Source organism: Cavia porcellus, unplaced genomic scaffold (assembly GCF_034190915.1).
Source record: "Cavia porcellus strain 051 isolate PalLab524CR breed Dunkin Hartley unplaced genomic scaffold, mCavPor4.1 scaffold_10, whole genome shotgun sequence".
In the NCBI taxonomy this organism is placed as follows: domain Eukaryota; kingdom Metazoa; phylum Chordata; class Mammalia; order Rodentia; family Caviidae; genus Cavia; species Cavia porcellus.
The window spans coordinates 22,419,404-22,440,978 of NW_026947493.1; the positions used below are offsets into that span (position 1 = coordinate 22,419,404).

General features: G+C 39.8%; 1 protein-coding gene across 3 annotated transcripts in view; it reads left to right on the forward strand.

The window, feature by feature from the left end:
• The first annotated feature begins 1,064 nt into the window (after positions 1 to 1,064).
• Positions 1,065 to 21,575, forward strand: part of Tgfbr2 (transforming growth factor beta receptor 2) — an 89,650-nt gene continuing 69,139 nt past the window's right edge. The window contains exon 1 of one of the 3 annotated variants that reach the window (XM_013143989.3): positions 1,065 to 1,413. In XM_013143989.3, coding sequence (XP_012999443.1) covers positions 1,320 to 1,413 — 94 coding nt within the window. In that variant the 5' untranslated portion in view covers positions 1,065 to 1,319. The remainder of the gene's footprint in view (positions 1,414 to 21,575) is intronic. The other 2 variants (XM_003480154.5, XM_003480153.5) reach the window with 2 other exon arrangements.

Here is a 21,575-nt window from a genome sequence, read left to right on the forward strand (position 1 = left end):
ATTCATTATCCAATCAGGACCCATCTAAAAGAAAAAAGAAGTTCCATTAATATTTAAACTATAAAATGTTATAAAGCGGATTGCCTTAAGCAAACCTAGCTGTCCCAGCAGGAAAGGAAATTTGAATGATTGTACCAGGCTGTTTGTATCACTTTCAAAGTTCTAAAAGGTTCGCCGCAACTAATTTTTACTCTTTCCACTGTTACCTCTTTTATTTTAAAGGCGGAGTGTTCTTTATCTTCTCTTACATTCTTGAACTGCAAATGCAGGCGGTTAGCTAACTCCAGCTACACTGGATGCACTGAACACAGCAATCTCCATGAAGATCACTCCGTGAGGGCTGATTATTTGCACTTATCCACAGAACCAGTAAAAGGCAAGTCAAAATTCTGGAGGCCTGCCATTCCTGCCGAACTGGAATCTGCATTTTAGCAAGAATCCCACCTGATCAAATGTACAGGAAAGTTGCAGGAAAACCTCTGGGCTTTGACCTACATACTAAGAAAAACATTTTGCAATGTTCCCGTGTATGCATATGCAGGTAACGGAAACTAAAGTTCAGTGAAGCAATACATACCTTCACGGCATTAAAAAAAGAAAATGTGCTTACGACTTACTAACTAGATTTCAGGGTCTACTCCTGGATCTCAGTTTATAGTTTGAAAACGCTATCCTAAAAGCATTTGAGAACAGCCCAAAGAAGGCTGGGGGGAGTGGAGCAGATTGGCCCTGGGGTGATATGGAAAGTGTAGAAAGTTTCTAGGCTCAGTTACTTTGTGAAATGCGTGCACTTAGTCACTCCTGACTAAATACTTGGAGCTCGGAGCTCGGGAGTGGTGTAGGAGGGCGGTGAGGGGCAGCTGAAAGCTGCCCAAAACTCTCCGAAGGGTTGGTCTAGGGGACGTGATTGGCAGCTCGAGAGGGGGAGGACTGGAAGCCGAAGGAGGGCGAAGGCTCGGGGCGGCTGGAGGTCCTGCCCAGCTGTTGGCGAGGAGTTTCCTGCCCCCCCCCCCCAGCACCCGGGTAAAGTCGAGTGAGTCACTCGCGCGCCCCGGCCGGCGGACGACACTCCCGCGCGCACACGCCGGGGGCAGGAGCGGCGTCCTGCGCAGCTCCGCTCGGCCGCTGGGGGCCTCCGCCGGCCTCGCGGTCCCCTCCAGACCGGCCCGCGCCGGCGCGCGTCACATCTGGCCGCACATCTGCCCGCCCTCCCGGCGCGGGGTCCCGAGCGGGCGGGCGCGGCGCGGCGCGGAGGCGCAGCCAGGCTCCGGGAGGCGCCGCGGCGCTCGGCTGGTCTATGAGGAGCCCCGGGATCTGCCATGGGTCGGCGGCTGCTCAGGGGCCTGTGGCCGCTGCACATCGTCCTGTGGACGCGCATCGCCAGCACGATCCCACCGCAAGTTCAGAAGTCGGGTGAGTGGCCCCAGCCCGCGCCGGCAGGCGCCGGGGTGTCCCGGGCTCCCCAGCCCTTCGCCGCGCTTGACAGTCGGCCCCCGGGACCGGCGCTCGGGCGGAAGCGGGAAAGTTCCCCTCGGGCACCCCGCAGCCGACTCCCGGGGCCGCGGGGCTGTGTGCGTTTTTCCTGAAAAACAGAAGGAAAGTTCAGCTGCAGAGGGGCGCGGGGCTCCCTTTGTGCGAGCAGGAAAGGCGGTGTGGTGGCCGAGATCGGGGCGAGCCCTCACCCCCGGAAAGGGAAGTTTGAGAAGCTGGCTATCCGAAGCAGGCCGGGGAGCAGCAGCCCCGGGCGGCAGCCACCCGGGCAGCCCAAGAGCCCTTCACCTGGGCCACTGCGGCCCGCGGCGACGGTGCGTGCCCAGCGGGCTCCTGCCCAGGCGCCCCTTCCAGTGGCCAGCAGCCCAGTCCTTAGCTCCTGGAAATGGCCTCGCCTTCCCTGGGCCGGCTTCTTAGCCCAGAGTTACTGCACACAACTTTCAAGACTCGATTACAGAAGGAAAGTTGTCTGAGTTGGCCTATGGGATGGGAAGGGAGCCGAGAAGTCATTGGTCAGGTTGGAGACCAAGGCTTGTTTATCCAGCGTCAGGTAGGTACTAGGCCCTGGAGATGCTGCCAGCTGCAACACAGTCCTGCCTGCATGGAGCTGATGCCTGCCACCAACTACCCTCTGATGAGAACCGAATGATTAGCCGTATACATCATCTGCTCCCGATCCCTGTCTCAGATTTTAATGATGGAAGAAGTAGGAACTGGATTCTTAACAACTTTCGGGAAGTACGGCACCCTTGAGACTTCACAAGTTAGAAATTTTGCAGCTGTGAGCCACATAACTGAATAACTGCAGCTATGATGTGGGACTGAGTATTTGAGAAAGTCCTGAAGCTTTTCTGGGCCTAAGTTTCCTCATCTGTGAAATAGGTGTCCGAACTGGACAGTGTGACATCTCCAAAACCATCGCACCTCCCCCCAGACCCACTTGTTGGGTGGTGGGGGATTTGGCTGTGCCCCGTGTAGATTTATGGGGGCTAAGTGGTAAATTTCAGATTATTGGAAGGAGAATGAAAACTTTTTAAAACCCTGCATTACATTGAAAGTGGGGTGGGGATGGGATTTTGAATGGAATGAGAGAGAAGCACTATTGCAAGCAAAAAATCCTCACGCAAACTTGAGTTCTCCAGGCTAATAAAAATCTGTTTTCTTCCTGTTTTCTTACATTACGGTACTAGAATGCTCAACTGTCTCTAGTTTTACTCCAGACTCTTAAAAACTGATTTGAATTTTGTTAATAAATGTTAACGTGACACCCTTAATTTTCTTAACTTTGGCTTCAGATCATTAAAGAAATTAGCAGGCCTTGATTTGGCTAAGTTTTGTTTACAAGGATAAAATTTGTGATTTGTAAACTCCAGACTCAATAGTTCAAAGAGCCAGTTTCATTTCACCTATATATACACTTTTAAACAATTAGATGAAAAGCCTAGTGGTTTTTATTTGGGCTTTAGAAAACTAATAGGTTTCATATTTTTATAGGGAATTGAAGTTTTAAAATGATCAAACCGAGGATTAGTTTGAATTCATATTTACTTGGTTGAAATTAAGTTTTCAAAGATGTTAAAGGTAAAATAACCAATGAAGTTGGAAATCCCAATTCCACTATATTTTAATTTTCTGTGTAGTTTAAGCTTTTCCTAGCATAATTAGTAAGCTGTGAAAATATTTTTTCAGAATACCTCAATGTGAGATAATATATGAGGAAATGAGATTGTTTACAGCTTCTTATTTGGTTATTAAAAAGAACCTTCAGGTTGGTAGTTTTACAAGAAATATTTCAATTTAAGAATGGTTTTCAATAAGAAATATATTTTAAACTTTTTTTTGTTTTTTATTTGGTATAGTCATTTTTTCTAAATTCTCAAAGACAAGAAATGGCTCTGTGAAAAGCTTTGTCTGAATATTTCAGATGTGAAAAATATGACTTTTACTCTTTAGTTACTTAAGAAGAGATTCTTGTTGATAATAGTATCTGAAGGATTAAACCTTTCCTAAAGTCACTTTAATAGCATGCTTACTTCGTCAGAGTCAAGTACTAGAAATCATTAGACACGATCTGTTTTCTCCCTCCCCATCCCCTAAAGCACATTTTCACCGCTAGGCCACTTCCTTTAATATCTTATTTTTGACAAGTTATGGTTTATACAAAATACTAACCACAGTTTGAATTCATTACCTTCTCTTTTGACTTAACCTGATGGTGATGACTCATTGTTATGTATTTGTTGAATACATTAACATTATTTATTGATATAGTCAACAAAGTTGCTGCATGTGTGCCATTTCAGTTTACCATTTACCAACATGAGATATATATATATCTATATAAATATATAGATATGTGTATCTCCATTTTTTAACTCCATTTAGTTTTTAACTCTACTTTTCTAATCAGTAATGGCACCTGTTGATGTCTTTGTAAAAAAGTGGCCATTTCGTACTCTTTCTCAACGGTATTTGAGTACCTTCTTCTACAGGCAGGATTCCTAAACCTGGAGATAACGGTCCTCAGCGAATGAGACAGACCTGGTCTTGCCCCATTGAGTTGCCACATGGAAGTGCATTATAAGGAAGGGGAAAAGATACATATTTTATCTGTGTACTTGGAGAAATTCTTGAATACTGTCATTTTGTTTGGAGACCTTAGGATGTAATTTTTGTGCTGCTTTGATTTACTTTCCTGTCTCTGCCTAGTTGTAGACCAACAATTGGGTCACCTTTATTCTGAGTCATCATGACCCAGCTAGTCTTTTCTTTGGGGATTAGTTGAAAGTAGTGTAGGGGACACGCTCTGAAATGAGGCCATCATGGGTTCCAGACCCGCCTGCCATTGCTGGCTATGCAGCTTGTGGCCAGGACTCTACTTTCTGTTCCTCACTGCTCACATCTATAAAGGAGGGATTATGGGGTCATGACGAAGGTTAAACACGCTCTCAGATGTTTATCAGAGTGTGTGCATTCTAGTAAGTTCTTAATAATTATCAGCTTCCATTATTAAGAACTTCTTATTCAGGCTTCACAAGGGCTGCAAGGACCTGGTTCTCACCTCATCCTCATCTCTAAACCCCGAGGCCTACTCCTCCTCAGTCCACTCACAGGACCATGTGTAAGCCCACTGAGCAGTTGAGACAGCTGTGTCTTTGTTCAAGGTGTGCACTTCTGCCTTGAACTACTGTTACTGGACTCATTCTCTGCCATCTTTTAAGATTTCACTTATGTTTTCCTTTAAAGAAAACTGCTTTGAATGCCCAAAGTTGAGCTAAGTGTTCCCTCCCGTGTACAGTCCTCTCCATTAGCTTAGGACAATAGCAAGATGAAATTATATGTTTACTAGACTCCCTTTCCCCTTAGACTCTGCAGCCTCTGCAAGGCCAAGAAGGGTCTGACTCAGTACTCCTGTCTCCAGCATCTTCCCATGCTGGGGCCTGGTGTGGCCGCTAGGAAACATGCAGCTGAGCCTCTGTTGCTAGATATAGTGCAGTGTAGTTGGAACTTTTAACAGCCAGGCAGTCATTGTTTATTGGGCGGTTGGCATAAGTGGCAAAATCTTTGTTTTTAGTTAGGTTAGTTTTAGCTCTGATCAATTTGCACAATTAAGCTGTTTTTATACTAATATAATTTTATACTGTATACTCCTAGTGTTCAGATAAAACAACAGAAAAAGGTATTTGAACTTCTGACACAGTGAAAACTTGCTAGGAGTTTATATCTAATTCCTTTAACTCTGAATTTTAAGCTGGTCAAAGCCATTATAAAACTTTTACAATACTTTCATCAACAAAATTCAGGAAATACTAACTTTTCTTGTTTTCTAGAGGATTGTCAAAAGGAGACTGTCATTAAAAAATTAGATTCTGAACCTAAATCATGTTTTTTTGTTTTTAAAGCAGGTTTTGCATTTTGGTTTATATGCACTGAAGCAGAGTTGGTCTAAAGGAAGTGTGGTCTAGTAGCAGCCTCTATCTGCTGTAGAGCGGCTTGTCTATTATTTAGGTCTGATGCAAACCACCAAAACATTTTAAAATAAAGTGCAAGAAAACATACTTCCTGGGTACAACCCAGCGATACTTAGTCAAGTTGAAAAGCACGGCTCTACCATCTTGTTAGCTTCTGCCCTGCAGGTCCTTGTGTACAGTTTCAGCAGATTTAAATAATGATTTTCAGCAGAAATGCCTTAGCAGGCATGTGTTAGCAGCAAAATCGCTTACCTCTTACTTTACACTCTCTCTTTCCTTGTAATATTTTGCTCACCAGGTACTTGTTGCCTCTGACTGAAGCCAGAAGATAATGATGATTATGCTTCTTTGGTGCGTCAGAAGGGTTGGGAGTGCTGCTCAGGCGAGAGGGCTCATCTTAAGGAGAAGTTGGAGGAATGCAGAACTAACATTTGAGAACTTAGCTTGAGCCAGCCATTTTATATCACTTATTTAATGTAATCTTATGACAAAACCTAAAAGATAAGTTTTATTGTCTTTATTTCATAAATGGCGAGGCAGAGTCCATTTAAGAACCCCTGGAGCTGTGTGTATGTTTTCTAAGCTTGTCCTACCTGAAGTCTGCTTGATCTTTTTCATTCCCTGTGTGCCTGTGTGTGTGTGTGTTTGTGCACACTTATGTGTGCTGGGGGCAAAACTAGGGAGGGGTAAAGAAATACCATCTAATACCATCAGTTCAGCACACTCCACTAATGGCTGTGCTCTGTTTGCGTGATCTGTCTCTTCCTTACTGTCCTTATACCACAGCAAACCTCGACTTGCTGAGCCAAGAAGTTTGTAGTCTGCTGAAGGCATCTGGGTGGTAGGAGCCACTGTGCGTGACCTCAGCTTTGACAGTTTATAGCAGCTGGACAGGCATCCTTTTCAAAGATACGTGCTGTAGACCTCAAGCATGTGGACCATCAGTTGTGCACAGTGCTCAAACAACTGAGCGGGCAGGAATGGGAAATTTTATCCAGTAGAGTGAAAGGGATAATTTGACTTTTGAGAGTCTACAAATTTTGAAGACTTGGGAATTGCAAGATTTTTCTACTCACCTGGGATTTCTTCTGCCTTTTACTGGTCACCATCAGCTTTTTCATTTTGGCACACAATATGGGGAAACTTTCTCTTTGGGTATAGTCAGCTTGTGACCTCCTGCTTAGGCTCTTAAAGGTCCTCTAGCATTTGTGCTGTGTTTCTAGGGTCAGAGCTGTAAATCAGCAGAAGCTATTTGTCTGCACAGCAAGTGTCTGTGACTGGTAAGATTCTATCTGGGAAAGCACAAGACATGCAGCTCTTTCTTTTTTTTTCTTTTTCTTCCTGTTTTCTGATGACATATTTTCCTCCAAATATTTTCGGCCCACAGTTGAATATAGGCCGAGTGCTTGGGTAAAAGGAGCCTCTATCCTGTTCTTTACTGGCTACTCTGCTCTTAGTTTTCTGTGCTGGAGTCCATCTCTGTGAGGAGGGGGGGACAATTCAGAGCCGCTGGTTACTGTCTTTCCCTTTTTATAGATCCTGTCTTGGTCACCCTGGACTCCCTCCTGAAGCCTCCTTTTTCAGGCTTCAAGGACCTTTGAGTTTGTTTTCCGGATCTCCTCAGTGGCCACTAGTTGAGGACCTTCCTCTTGGGGGTTGGCGAAGGGCCAGCTCAGTGTGTGTCTTCGAGATAGAGAAAATGAAAGAGAGGGAGGGAGGGAGGGATATATTCTCTTGGTTGCCCATACATGTGCATCTCACAGTGCTCCTCTTGATTCGAAGAGGTAAACAATGTGTGGAGTCCATGTCCCCTTTCGACTTCCAAGGAAGGAATGCTGTGTGTCATATAGGAGGAGTTTGGATTTCAACCAGATCTTACAAAATGTTGGAAAGACACATTTTTCAGTTAGGGTAAAAGAGCAAACCATCTTAGTGAGTGGTTGTGTTTGTTAACTTATTGGTAATTTAAAATATTTTGACATGTGCTACGTGGCCTACACTGTGAGGGGTGGGTTTACCTTCAATAGCTAGCTTACCTTCGCAGAAATATGGGGTAAAATTAGTTTTTGTTCATTGCGATGTGTTTTCCCTGGAGTAGAGAACATGTTTATTAATGGAAAAGCTAAGAGTTTGTTCATATGCCCAGCAGTGCGTTTTTGAAAAGTTCAGTTTTCACAGCTTATGGTTGGTTGTTTGTTTTTTTGCTTTTTCCCAGTACCAGGGATCAGACTCACTACCTTAGGCTTGCCAGGCAGGTGCTGCTGCTGCTGAGCTAAATCCCCGGCCGGCCCCTCAGGTTATGTTTTCTTGAAGGGAACTAGAGCACTATGCATTTCACTTGTTGTCTTCAAGTTTCATTTATATATATTGTAGACTTCCCAGTGTCTTAGTTTCATTTCTGTTGTATTTGTACACTCCAGCAAGGTGAAGCTAACTAAATGTTTTAAGGTTTTTTTGTTTTTGTTTTTGTTTTTCTCATAAATATTTTACTTGAGCAATCCAAGGCGTTCTCAAACCTCTTGCTAAAGTAAACAAGAATGTTAGCACACAGTTGAGGTATGTAAATACCCTTTTCAAGCTACAAAAGTTACAGGATGCTTAAAGCTATGCATGGGTTGATTTGATAGAATAAAACAGATTAATTTGAAGGAAAGTAGTGAGTTTTGTACTTATTTTCAGCATTTACCACAGCAGCTTTTTATCTATTAAAGCTGTAAATTACAAAGTATTTATCAACTTAGAGAAGTAACCCACTGCTGCCTTAATGACTGCGCCTCTTCCCAAATTCTCCAAATTCTGTCTACATAGAGAAATAAAATTGCTCTTACATCCCTTGCAGTTCCATTCAAGAGACTTCATGGAAAAGTACCCCAATAATGGTAAGAGCTGTCACTTACCGAGCTCTTACAATTGCCTGGATCATGCTGAACTCTTTAATTTATTTAAAAAAAAAAAAACTCTACAAGGTAGATTTTAGACAGCTCTGTGTAAATCCTTCAGAGATTAAGGCATTTGCCTCAGGCTATCCAATTGGTGAATGATTTTGCTGGCACTGGAACCAAGATGGTTTTCATTGGGAATCTAAACCTGAATCGTTACTGTACGCTGAACTAGGCGGCTTCAGTTGACATAACCCACTTGTCCTTTATAGTAGGATATTGGGAGACTCTGAGGTTAAGACAAATAATGATAATATTCAACTTTTTTCTGGTACTTTGCCATTTTTATATATTATCCTATGCGATTTTTTAGTGAAATAAAATGTTTGGTCTGTGTATTTGGTAGTGAAACGTCCCTGACTTTTGACCTTAAGGTAAAAATAAAAAATGTACATCAAATGATTTAATTTTAGCTAAATCATGAAACAGCTATGATGTCAGGGAGTCCCAGTATCCTGTGTAAAGTTAAATAGACCCTTTATTTGGAGAGATGAGAGAAGTTCAAGGCTTTGTAAGATAGGAGCCCAGGTGCACTTCATGGGATGTGGCTGGAACTTAGCCAGCAAGGCTGCTCCCTGGTACAGGCCAGGCTCCTGACCCAGCAAGAGGCCCTGACACTGCGATTCACAAGATTCACAATTGTCACAATGTCACAAAGTCAAACAAGGTTTAAGAAATTATTCTATACCCTGAATCGTATAGTGCATATTTATAAAAAAAGATAGACGTTTCCTAAATTTGAAGGTACAGTAATCCCCAAAACTACATGACATTTTCTGTAATAAGTTAGGAATTAGAAAAACAATTCCAAAATATTCAAGAATAAATTTCAAATACTGATCTAGAGAAAAACTGAATTACTCTTTTATTTTCTCAGTAGATCATGTTGCAAAATCATTGAGCTGATCAAAAGCAAGCATATAAAAATGTAGGAAAAATATTTCACAGACATATCAAGTAGCTAATTAATAAAAAGGTTTTTCTATTAAACTTTTTGTAGTGTGTGTAGCTTTTGTAATTTGTGAGATTCCATACTAATTGTACACATTCACCTTCATACCTGCTTTTATTTTTAATTTTTTTCTCTAAGAGTACTCCTAAAATTTATGACCTTCAGCTTCCACACAAGACCCAAATTCTATGTTTAAAGTGAGCCTTTTGTGTTGTCCTAGAAAATAAATTTTAACATGCCGCCTCCTCCCTCCCTTTTGGCAAAAGCCTGAAGTTTGCATTGGTATGTTACCAAATCAAAACTTTGTTTTCCCTGGATTAGGTAAACCTTTCATCATTTTCCTGATTTAGAGCTCAGTGCCAAGTAGAAAAGAGTCATAGGTATGTAATTATCACCAAACCTTGATTTTAAATGTAAGATAACCCAGGTCTGACCCGAGGTTTAAGGTCAGAAAGGCTCTGCGTAGGAGATAGTAACCCCATTTCCCCCTAAATAAGACCTAGATGGAAAATAATCAGCCTTGAAATCTAGAGATCAAAAATATCAGTCCCAATCAGCCGATTGATCATTGCCCTGCCTGGCATCACTGTTTTCTTGTATGTAAGGCAAGGATCCGAACACCAGCGCTGACACTTTGATCTCTAGTTTTGAAGGCTGATGGTTTTCTGGTGAGGTGTTACTGGTGGAAAAAGAGCATACTGCGGCAGGAATCAAGCTGTGGGCTGGACCAGGTTAAATTCTAGGTCCTCAGGCCTCCTCTTCCTCCCACGTATAGTGACAAGGGTTTGACTAGGTAGTATTTTTCTATCCTTAAACATTAAATTCTTTATGTTACTAGAGGACATATTTGAATGAATTTAGAACACGTTTACATATTCTTAGCAAATCTGAATAGAAAACTACAAAAATTCAAAATTGACAAATACTACAGATACATACTTGGAATTTGTTGGAGATGGCTTCCAAAAATAAAAAAATAAATAAAAAACAAGAAAGAAAAGAAAGTGGAGCTGCACTTATTTCAAAAATGTCCATCTGCAGGTGTTTGAGTGTCCATTCTGACCAAATAGCCAGAGCTCTTTCCTACTGGCTAAAGAAGAGGCTTGCTTGGTTTAGGTGATAATAGCATTTTTCTTTGGTTAATTATGGTGTTTTCATTCTCCTCTTCCTCTGGATCAGTAAAAATATCTGCAGAGTTTTTTCTTTGGAAACAAAATTGTGAAATCATGCCTTGCCATGTCTAGAAGTGAAACCCAAAGGAGCTTGCATGTTTTTTGGGAAAAGAAAGGAAATGTGTCTGGATATAATTAGCATTCTGTTGCCTTTCAAAGATATCTCCATCTTTTCTTAAAATATTCTCAGCTAAGACAGAATTTGGAAATTTTCAGACCCCTGTTTTAGGAGTGGGAGGAGCTGCTGAGGCCCATAATTGCATTTCTGTACAGTTTGCAAATACTTGTTAGCACAAAATAAGAATTTCTAACTGTTGTTTTGAGTGGCTCTCATGTTACCAAGTATCACATTTATGTCTTAGTCTCAAAAAATCCTTCATATTGGGAGGGAAAAGGACCATATATTAAATTGTCCTTCAAATGTGTGAAAGGAGAAAATAACTTGATTGTGATATATTTTACATTCATTATATTGGTCCCATTATTTTTAAAATAATGCTAGAGGTTGACCAGAGCCCTTACACTGAATTATGATTCCAGTCTTTTATCTTTTGGGACAAGGTCTCACTAAGTTCTTACCTTGCCAAAGTTGGGATCTAACTTAATCCTCCTGCTTCAACCTTCCAGAGGGCTGGAATTATAGGCTGCTCTTCTTTGGTTTTAGTCTGTCTGTCTGTCTGTCTGTCTCTTTCTCTTTCTCTCAGTCTCTGTCTCTCTGTCTCCATTTTTTCTTTTTTTTGAGACATGGTTTTTGAGACATGGCTGGCCTTGAACTCACCTTGTAGCCCAGGCTGGCCTTGAACTCATGGCTATCTTCCTGTTTCAGCCTCTCGAGTACTGAGATTACAGCGTGTGCCATCACCCTGGGCTCTGGAATCTCTTCAGCTACATTGTTATTGACCTAGATACTCTGATCTTTATTTTTATAATTCTTATTATTAAAATAAGTTCCTATTCTTGTAATTTGATTGCCTTTCTTGTTGCTTGCATTTTATAAGGAAAGAAGTATTTTCCCTTCACTGCAGTCTGGTTTTCCATCATCTCTACCTGTGACTTTGGTTCTTCTACTTTAAAAAAAAAAATTATTTTATTTTATTTTATTTTAAAGAGATTCAGACAAAAGAGGACAGCCAAAGAAGATCAAAACAGAATAATATATACAACACAGCACTTCACCACAAGACAACCGGATATTAACAAAAGCTACCATAATGTATCTTTCTTTGAAACAGTTGAGCGTACCTTCACATACAATAGTATCAAACATAGCAAAATAGTACAAAACCATTCAAGAAAATGAAACTATTACAGGGCATTCAGAACCAAATAAGAGAAAATGAACAATGGCTACTATATTATCTCATTTTCAATAAAAAAATTTGTTTATACTATCACACATATTAAAATCCAACAAAACACAAGATGATAGAACCAATGGAAACAGAATAACGAAAGCATGGTAGGACTTCAAAGCAGGGTGATATTAAATAAGCAATGCCATAATGTCTTGTTTTCTTCAGAATAGCTGTTCATACCATCACAGACAGTATAATCAAACAAAACAGAATAAAATCATTTCAACTAATGAATGAAAACACTATAAGGCTTCAAAGCAATGTAATGGGAAATCATGATTACCATAAAATCTTATGTACTCTTACTGTTTCTTATACTAGGGTAACTAAACAGTATTTATACATGTGAGTTTGATTTATTTTGCTTATGAATATGGTCTCAAGTTGCATTCATTTATTTATAAATATCTCAATGTGATCATTTTTTATAGCAGAATAGTACTCTATTGTATAAAAATACCACAACTTTTTTTTATCAATTACTTAGTTGATGGACACTTAGGTTGTTTCCAAGATCTGGCTATTACAAATTGTGCTGCTATAAACATGGGTGCACATATATCACTATGGTATGATGCTTTCAGTTCTTTTAAGAATATACCTAAAAGTCGAATAGCTGGGTCGAAAGGGACTTCCAATCCCAGTTTTTTGAGGAATCTCCAGACTGATCTCCACAGTGGTTGCACCAGTCTACACTCCCACCAGTAGTACAGAAGAGTTCCTTTTTCCCAGCAGCCTCTCCAGCATTTGTTGTTGGTAGTTTTCTTTACCCTGGCCATTCTTTCTGGAATGAGAAGAATCTCAGTGTGGTTTAATTTGCATTTCTTTTATGATTAATGATGATGAACATTTTTTCATGTATTATTTGCCATTTGTATTTCTTCATCTGAGAACTGTGTATTCATCTCAGATACTCATCTTTGGGTTGAGTCTTTGAATTTTGGGGGTCTGATTTTTAAAAATTCTTTCTATGTTCTAGACAGAAGTCTTTTGTCTGAGGGACAGTTCACTAAGATTTTTTTTTCCCAGTTTGTGTGTTTTCTTTTCACTAAGTCTTTTGACCTGCAGAAACTCTTTAATAAGACTTGATCCCAGTTATTGATGCTGGGAAGTTATTTCCCACGTGGTTTGATTCCTGTTCATGAATTCTCTACCTGCCCCTATGTCTTCAAGATTTTTACCTACTTTGTCTTCCAACAGATTTAGTGTTTCTGTTTTAATATTTAGATCTTTTATCCATTTAGATTTTAGTTTAGTACATGGTGATAGGCCTGGGTCTGGTTTTAGTTTTCAGCATATGGAGATTCAGTTTTTCCAACACCATTTATTAAAAGACTATCGTTCTTCCAGTGAACATATTTGGCCCCTATATCAAAGATAAGGTGGTTGAGTGTGTTGGTAGTTGTGGTTGTATCTTCTAATCTGTTTCATTGATCTTCAGATCTGTTTTTATTCCAGTGCCATGTTGATTTTACAACAGTTGCTTTGTAGTATAACTTCATGTCAGGGACTGTGATGCCTTCTGCCTTGCCTTTGCTGCTTAAAATTGCCTTTGTTATTCTAGGTCTCTTCTGGTTCCAGATGAATTTTAGAAGTGATCTCTCTAAATCTATGAGATATGTTAATGGTGTTTTCATTGGGATTGCATTGAATCTGTATAACAGTTTTGGGAGAATGGCCATTTTCACAATATTTATTCTTTCCACGAACAAGGGATATATATCTACTTTCTGAGATCCTCTTTGATTTCTTTTTTCAGAGTATTATCATTTTCTCTATATAGATCTTTTACTTCTTTCGTGAGATTAATTCCTAAGTATTTCCTTTTTTTGGATGCTACTGGGAAGGATGTAGCTTTTCTTCTATTTCTCTCTCAGTGATTTTGTTGTTAGTGTATAGGAATGCTATTGATTTTTGAGTATTGACTTTGTATCGAACTACATTGCTGAATTTATTTATTATATCTAGGAGTCTTTCAGTGGAGTTTTGGGGGACTTCTATGTACAGTATCATGTCATCTGCAAATAATGATAATTTAACTTCCTCTTTTCCTGTCTTTATTCCTTTTATTTCTCTCTCTTGTCTAATTGCTCTGGCTAGTATTTCCAGTACTATGTTGAATAGGAGTGGTGATAAGGGACATCCTTGTCTTGTGCTTGATTTTAAGGTAAAGGCTTTCAGTTTTTGGCCATTTAAATATGCTGCTGGCTGTAGGTTTGTTACAGATGGCCTTTATCATATGGAGGTAAAGACCATCTATTCCAATTTTCTGTGAGGTTCTTATCATGCATGAGTGTTGGACCTTTTCAAAAGCTTTTGCTGCATCAATAGAAGTGATCATGTGATTCTTACTTTTAGCTCTATTGATATGGTGGATTACATTTATTGATTTACATATGTTGAATTATCCCTGCATGCCTGGAATGAATCCAACTTGGTCGTGGTGTATAATCTTCTAGATGATTTGCTACATCCTGTTTGCCAATATTTTATTGAGAATTTTTTTTTTTTTTTAATCTGTGCTCATTAGGGAGATTGGCCTGTAGTTCTCTTTAAAGTTGGGTCTTTCTCAGGTTTTGGTACTAGAGTAATATTTGCTTCCAGGAGTGACTTAGGAAGAATTGCTTCCCTTTTGATTTCATTGAAGATTTTGGAGTGTCGGCATTAAGTCTTCTTTATACTTATTGTAGAATTCTGCCGTTAATCCATCTGGGCCTGGGCTTTTCTTTATATGTAAGGACTTAATTACATTTTCAATTTCATTAATGGAAATTTGGTTATTCAGCTGTTTTACATGTTCTTGACCCAGCTCTGGTGCTTCATATATTTCTAGAAATCTGTCCATTTCTTCTGTTATCGAACCTATGAGAGTAGAGATTTTTGAAATAGGTGTTAATGATCTTCTATTTTTGCACAGAATCTGTAGTGATTTTACTTTTGCATTCCTTCCTGTGTGAATTTGAGCTTTTTCTTTCCTTCTTAAAATAAGATTGGCTAGGGACATACCAATTTTATTTATTCTTTCAAAGAACCAACTCTTTGATTCATTGATTCTTTGGATTGTTTCTTAGTCTCTATTGCATTAATTTCTGCTCTGATTTTTATAATTTCCTCTCTTCTTTTGGCTACGGGCTTGACTTGCTCTTCTTTTTCTAGGTGTTTGAGGTGTAGCATCAGGTTGTTTATTTCTGTTTGTTCTGTTTTCCTGATGTGGGAATTTAGTGCAATAAATTTTCCTCTAATGACTACTTTCATTGCATCCCACAGATTCCGGTAAGTTGTATTTGTACTTTCGTTTGCTTGTAGGTATTGCTTAATTTCTTGTGTGACCCACTGATTGCTCAAGAGTGTATTATTCAATTTCCATGTGTTTGTGGGGTTTTTGCAGTTTCTTTTATCATTAATTTCTAGTTTAATGGTGCTATGATCTGATAACATGCGTGGGATAATTTCAATTCTTTTGCATTTATTTAAATATGTTCTGTGAGCTAGTATAGGTCTGTTTTAGAGAATGTCCCATGTACCGCTGAGAAGAATGTGTATTCTGATGTTAGATGGAAAACTCTGCATACGTTTATCAAGTCCATTTGTTCACAGGTGTGATTCAGTTCTGTTATTTCTTTGCTGATTTTCTGTCTGGTGGATCTGTCCCTTTGTGTCAATGGTGTGTTAATATCTCCTGTTATAATTGTGTTACTGCTTATTTGATTTTTCATTTCTGTTAATTCTTGCTTTGTATTTATTTGATTTTTCATTTCTGTTAGTACTTGCTTTGTATAGCTGGGTGCTCTGGAATTTGGTGCATATATATTTAAGATTGTTATCTCTTTCTCCTGAAGCTTTCCCTTAACCTACTATGTAGTGACCTTTATCTCTTCAGATCATTCTTGGTTTGAAGTTCACATTATCTGCAAACAGAATAGCTACCCTTGCTTTTTTAGGGGTTCCTGTTGCATGATGTATTGTTTTCCATCCTTTAACTTTCAGTCTGTGAGTTTCCTTTTGGGTTAGATGGGTTTCTTCTAGACAGCATGGGGTTGGATGTTGTTTCTTGATCCATTCTGTCAATCTGTTTCTTTTAATTGGTGAATTGAGACCATTTACAATAATGGTTATAACTGTTATATATTGGTTTATTGTTGACATGTTATCTTTCTGCTATTGTATCTTCACCTTTCCATTCTGTTTAATTGTCTGCCTTGCTTAGTGGTTTTTTTCCTATGTGTATCTAGGATGTCTTTCAGTTTTCTTTGCAGGGTTGGTTTGGTGATCATGAAGTGCTTCAGCTGTTCTTTGTCATGGAAATATCTTATTTTTCCATCCATTTTGTAGGACAGTTTTTCAGGGTACATCAGTCTAGGTTGGAAGTTGTTTTCCTTTAGGATCTGAAATACTGTGCTCCAAGATATTCTTGACTTCATTATCTGTGTTGAGAAGACTGCTGTGATTCTGATGGGTTTTCCTTTATAGGTGATCTATCTTTTTTCTCTAACAGCTTTTAATGTTCTATTCTTATGTTGGATTTCTGGGATGGTGATTATTATATGTCTTGGTGTAGTTTTATTTTGTTTATGGTTATTTGGAGTTCTATATGCTTTACTAATCTGTATGTCAGTTTCCATTCTCATGTTTGGGAAATTTTCAGCTATTAGTTCTGTAAAGAGCCTCTTGATATCATTCGTGTTGTCACCTTCTTTTTCATTTATCCCTATCAATCTTATGTTGTTTTTCTTTGCATCATTTTGCAGCTGTTGAGCCATTATTTCCTGATTCCTTGCTATTTTTAAAAGATTTTTCCTTTCCTGTTTACTAGCTGCAATCTTGTCTTTGAGGTCTGAAATTGTATCTTCACTTTCGTTGAGGTGGTTTTGTTAACTTTCAATGGAATTTTTGATTTCCTGTTTATCTTTGAATCTGCTTCATGTATTTTGTTTGTTTCTTATATTGTTCATCCAGGGAATCTATCTTTTTGCATTGGTCCTCTAATTTTTTAACTGTGGTCTTTAGATGTGTTCAGCATTTCTTTCATTACTTTTATCATTTCTTTTATGTGGGAGATTATTTCTAATTTGAATTCCTTGAAAGCTTCCCAGAGTTGCTTCTTTATTTCAGTTACTATTATTTCAGGTGTATGGCATATATTTTCTTCTACGTACATGGCTTCTAGGCTTTCTTGGGATGGGCTGTGGGTTTAAGATTGCATTTTGGTCTTTCCTCTTGTTGTTTTTCTATATTTCCATGTTTCAAGTGATATTCCAAAGTTTCCCCTGAGCATGTTGGAAATAGCCTCCTATGCCCTCGGCTCCTGGGACTGAATGGAGGTTGCTGAATGTGGTCCAGTCTGGCCCATAGGACCTCCCATTGCACCTCCGGTGTTCCAGGAAGTTGAGTGGCCTCCTAACCACTGTGGTTGATGGTCCAAAGCTCTCCCTGGGCTAGCTCCGATGTACTGGAAGTCACCTCACATGCCTTCAGGTCCCCTGATTGAATGAAGGTTGCTATGTGTAGTCTAATCAACCAAAACCTCCTGAGCCTAGTCTAGTTTGGCTGGAAGTTGAGCAGGCACTTAACCACTGGGAGCAATGATCTTAAACCCTCCCTTTTCTCTGCTGGTGTGCTGAAACTCACCTTGCATGGCCTCAGCTCCCCAGATTGAAAAAAGGTTGCTGGGGATGGTCCAGTTAGGCCTGAGAAACCTGCGGAGCCTACCTAGTCTAGTGTGGCTGGAGGCTGAGTGGGCACTTAATCACTGGGAAGATGATCTTAAATTCTCCCCAGGCTGTGCCTGTTGGTTTTACTTAATCTTTCAGCAGTTTCAGTCTGGCATGAGGACCCAGATCTTAATGTCAAGTATTATGACCCTGGAGGAGTGCTTTTCTGTTAGCTCCTGATAGTACCAAATAAAGATGTCATAATAGCATGTTGTTCCTAAAGGTTCAGTAGCATCGACATCACTGAGAATTTTGCACAAGTGCAATCTTGAATCCTTCCCAGATCTGCTGTCTTGGAACCTGCATTTTGTCAAAATTCCAGGTGATTCTGCATCAGTTACAGAGAAGTCCAGCTCTAACACCATTCGGACACTTTCCAAGGAAGAGGCAAATTATCTGCCATGCTTTTAATGAAATCTATCAGGTATTGTTACTGTCACTGAGGAACAGGAGGATTTAAGGGCAAAAGCATTTAGTTTCATGAGAGTCTTTTGACATCTCCTATAGTAAATTGCAAGGCCTCTTATACCTGTTTGTGCCCATGGCAGTAAGGCTAGTGGAAGACAGTGCCCTGGGGGCCTGCCAGGTAACTGGGTCAGTGTCAAATCAGTCTGCTTTCCAAGTTCTCCTTCATGGCTCTTTTACCTCCTGATTGTCTGTCCCTTGAACATGATAAGTTGAACCAAGCCTTTATTTCTCTGCTGAATTTGCAGTATTAGTCATGTTTACATTAGATTTTTTAATCACAGACTGCCTGACGCACATAGGCCTTAATTCATCCTGGAGCTATCATGGTACAGCATTCTTAAAATGTGTAACATTATGCTTTATATGAACTCTGTGTCCAGCAAAGGAATTAGTGACGAGCTTTTCAGGAAGTGGTTCTATTCTTCTACATTTTTGTAAATTCTCTTTTGTATTGAGAAACTTTTTTGACTACAACTCAGGAAAGACTCACAATTTTTTCTTGAGGTTCTCAACATTTATTTAAAATTACTGAGAGGGCCACTGTAGGCATTTCTATGGATTGGCTTCTTATTTTACTGGACAGTTTTTGTTCCTCAACTGCTTTTTGGTTTTGTTTTGTTTGTTTGACATAGAGTCTCCATATGCATTCCAGACTGACCTCAAACTGGTGGCAGTTCCTGGCTTACAGATGTAGGCCACTGCACCCTGCTTTGTGCCTTGATTACTTTTATCTTCTAGAAATATGGATCCTCGTCAGTTACGAGTGCCCTTAACATGGTAGCCACAGTAACCAGTTCTAACAACTTATTTCTGATTTTTCTGGGTAATTTAATTTTCTGATTTTTTTTAACCTTTGCTATCTGAAATGTACTTTGAAAAGAAAAAAAAAAAAAAAAAAGCAAAAGGGGAAAAAAACCCCAGAAAATTTTCCATTGCAATTCATATATGTTGCTTCCTATTGTATAAAATCTCAATTTATTTACCAGAATAACTTTTAAGCCTTAATTCTAAGAATCTCTTCATCAGGTTTTATTTACAACAGAAACCTAGTTACATGAAACACATAACCATTTGCTTTCAGTTTTGCTCTTGAATTATGTTAGTGCAGTGTAAACCTGAACTCATAATTTCTGCCATCTATAAGGATCTCCAGATGTTTCTGACCATAGATGGCTCTCATCAGTGCCATGTGTTGTCAGCAGTTAAATTTCCCATACTGACATCATTTTGAATAGGTGGCCCTGGCTGGCATGCCTCTCCAGGTCATATGGCCTCTTCCTCACTGAGGTCAGAGGCAGCCTCAGTGTCCAAGGCTCCTAACACAATACAATGCCTTGCATACAGAAGGAACCAGTTTGGTTATCTGCACAGATGAGGCCAAGTCTCTTCCTGTTTCCCATTCTGCCCTATTTGTAGGCTTCCTGGCTTTGTTCCAGTTATGTGAAGCTTTCTCACACACGCATTTTCTTTTGAATTTCCTAGCTTGTGACTTTTCTTCATTGACCCAAATCTTCATTCCCCAAATCTCATTCTGACCTGCCACCTGAAACAGTTCCATTCTTTGAAATAATGCCTGGCCTGAACATTACTTCTGCTGGGTCTGCATTTATTAATCTTTATCATTCACTTTGATCCTTTTCTTCCTCCTGCCTATCACCTCCCTCCCAGGCTTATTCATAAACCTGTGTGGCCTTGTTCACCATCCAACCTGCGGTTATATGTGTATGTTTTACCTCACTTATAAAAGAGCGATAGCTATTTGAGGGTAAAACTTTTGTCTGATTGTGTCCTAGTGTTTAGCACACATTCTCAGTAAATGTATTTGTTTATGCATTGTGTTTGTTGCTATTTGAAATTTCTTGCTTTTAAAGGCAAGGAAAACGGCTTTCTGGTTTATGACCAGGAGTGGGGATGGAGTTTTCTGTGGTTACTCTTTTATTTTTGTTTGTGGATTGCTTACCTTATACCTGCCAAGGGTGTCAGTTGCTTTGTTGCTTATAGCCATGTGTGGTAGGAGTGGCAGAATCACAGGTTTTTGAGAAATCTTGCAGACTTCACTTTGTGTGAATTGCTCTTCAGAGTGGAGGTTGGCTATCTGCACTCTTTAGTTTCTGTGAATTTGAGAGCACCTCTCTATGTGGGTGTTAGTGGTTGTTTTTCCACACATGATAGGTTGCCTTTGGTTCATTTCTTCTATTATGTGTGAATCTTTTGCAGAGGGTCCAACTTATCTGAGCAACAGAGGCCAGAAAATATCATACAATAAACGATGCCATCTGGCTCGGTAGTTATTTACTCTTGCTGCTGTACCACTCCTGATGAGCCCTAGGTTCTCCGCTGTCATTGGAATTGCTGGAGAAGGGTGACTGCAGCTGTCCTGAGGCAATGGAGTGGCCTGATAACACTCCTGCCTGCTGGTGTGGAGTGCAAGTGTCCCATATTGCCAAGGTGGGCACGGCTGCGCTTTATGGAAAGTGCTATTAAAATGACACATGCTAAGGGAACACATATGGAGTCTTGCTTAGGTGGGTGTTTAATAAAGTCTCTTTTCCACCACAATCTTCACAGGTTTCCCTGCAAAGCTACCCAGGTAGAGGCATTGGGATGGTGTCAGCTCAGCCTCCAGACAGGTCCTCACCTCTCTTCCAGTTGGGCGGTCATTGGGAAGCACCTCCTCCAGGAGAATGCCAGGGCTGCCATGGCTTCTAACATTATTTCAGCATGCACTAATAGTGCCCTAGGTGTCTCTCTAAAGGGGAAGGAAAGAAATACAAATTTTAATATTCTTAGACCTTAAGTCTGTGGCACTTTTTAGAAAAGGTTGGAACAAAATACTTGTAATTTTGTGTGGTATTGTCTACCTTTAAATATTGCTGTAAACATTTATCTTCCACGGTTTCAATGATGTTGTTGGTGAGGCCGTTTGTGCCAATTATATATCATTACTTACATTTATTCACACTTTACAAAGCATTTCCACAAACCGAGTGCTGCTTGTTACGGGTTTATAATAAAACGCCTGGAGTGTCTTGGGGGTATGAGGAGGAATCCAGCCTCTTACAATTCAGTGTTAATTTCCTGAAAACTCCCCAAGTTAACATTAATCTTTATGAGGCAAGTTTTTTTGGCTTTGCCACCTCTAAGGTGCAGTTTCTTTACATAAAAATTACTTTCTAGATAGTCATCTGTACAAGTCGTGTTAGGCAGTCATGCCTGTCAAAACAGTTTTTTTTTGTTCTCTGTATCTTTCTTCTAACTTTCCTCTTTAAGAAGTTCTGGGAAAGGAAATGAAAAACAATACTTGACCTCTGATAAATGCATTGTTTTGATTATGATCAGGTCTTTGTAGAATTTATCTTCGAGAGTCTTTATCTTTAAGAGCCCTGAAAAGCTTGGGAAGCTTTCATTGATCCAGGTCCTTTCCCACGTTACCCAGTGTGACCATGGAGGTTTGTTCAGTTGGCTTTTTTATACTTTCTGAACTGAAGCATCTTGAAGTTACAAGAGAAGCAGGGA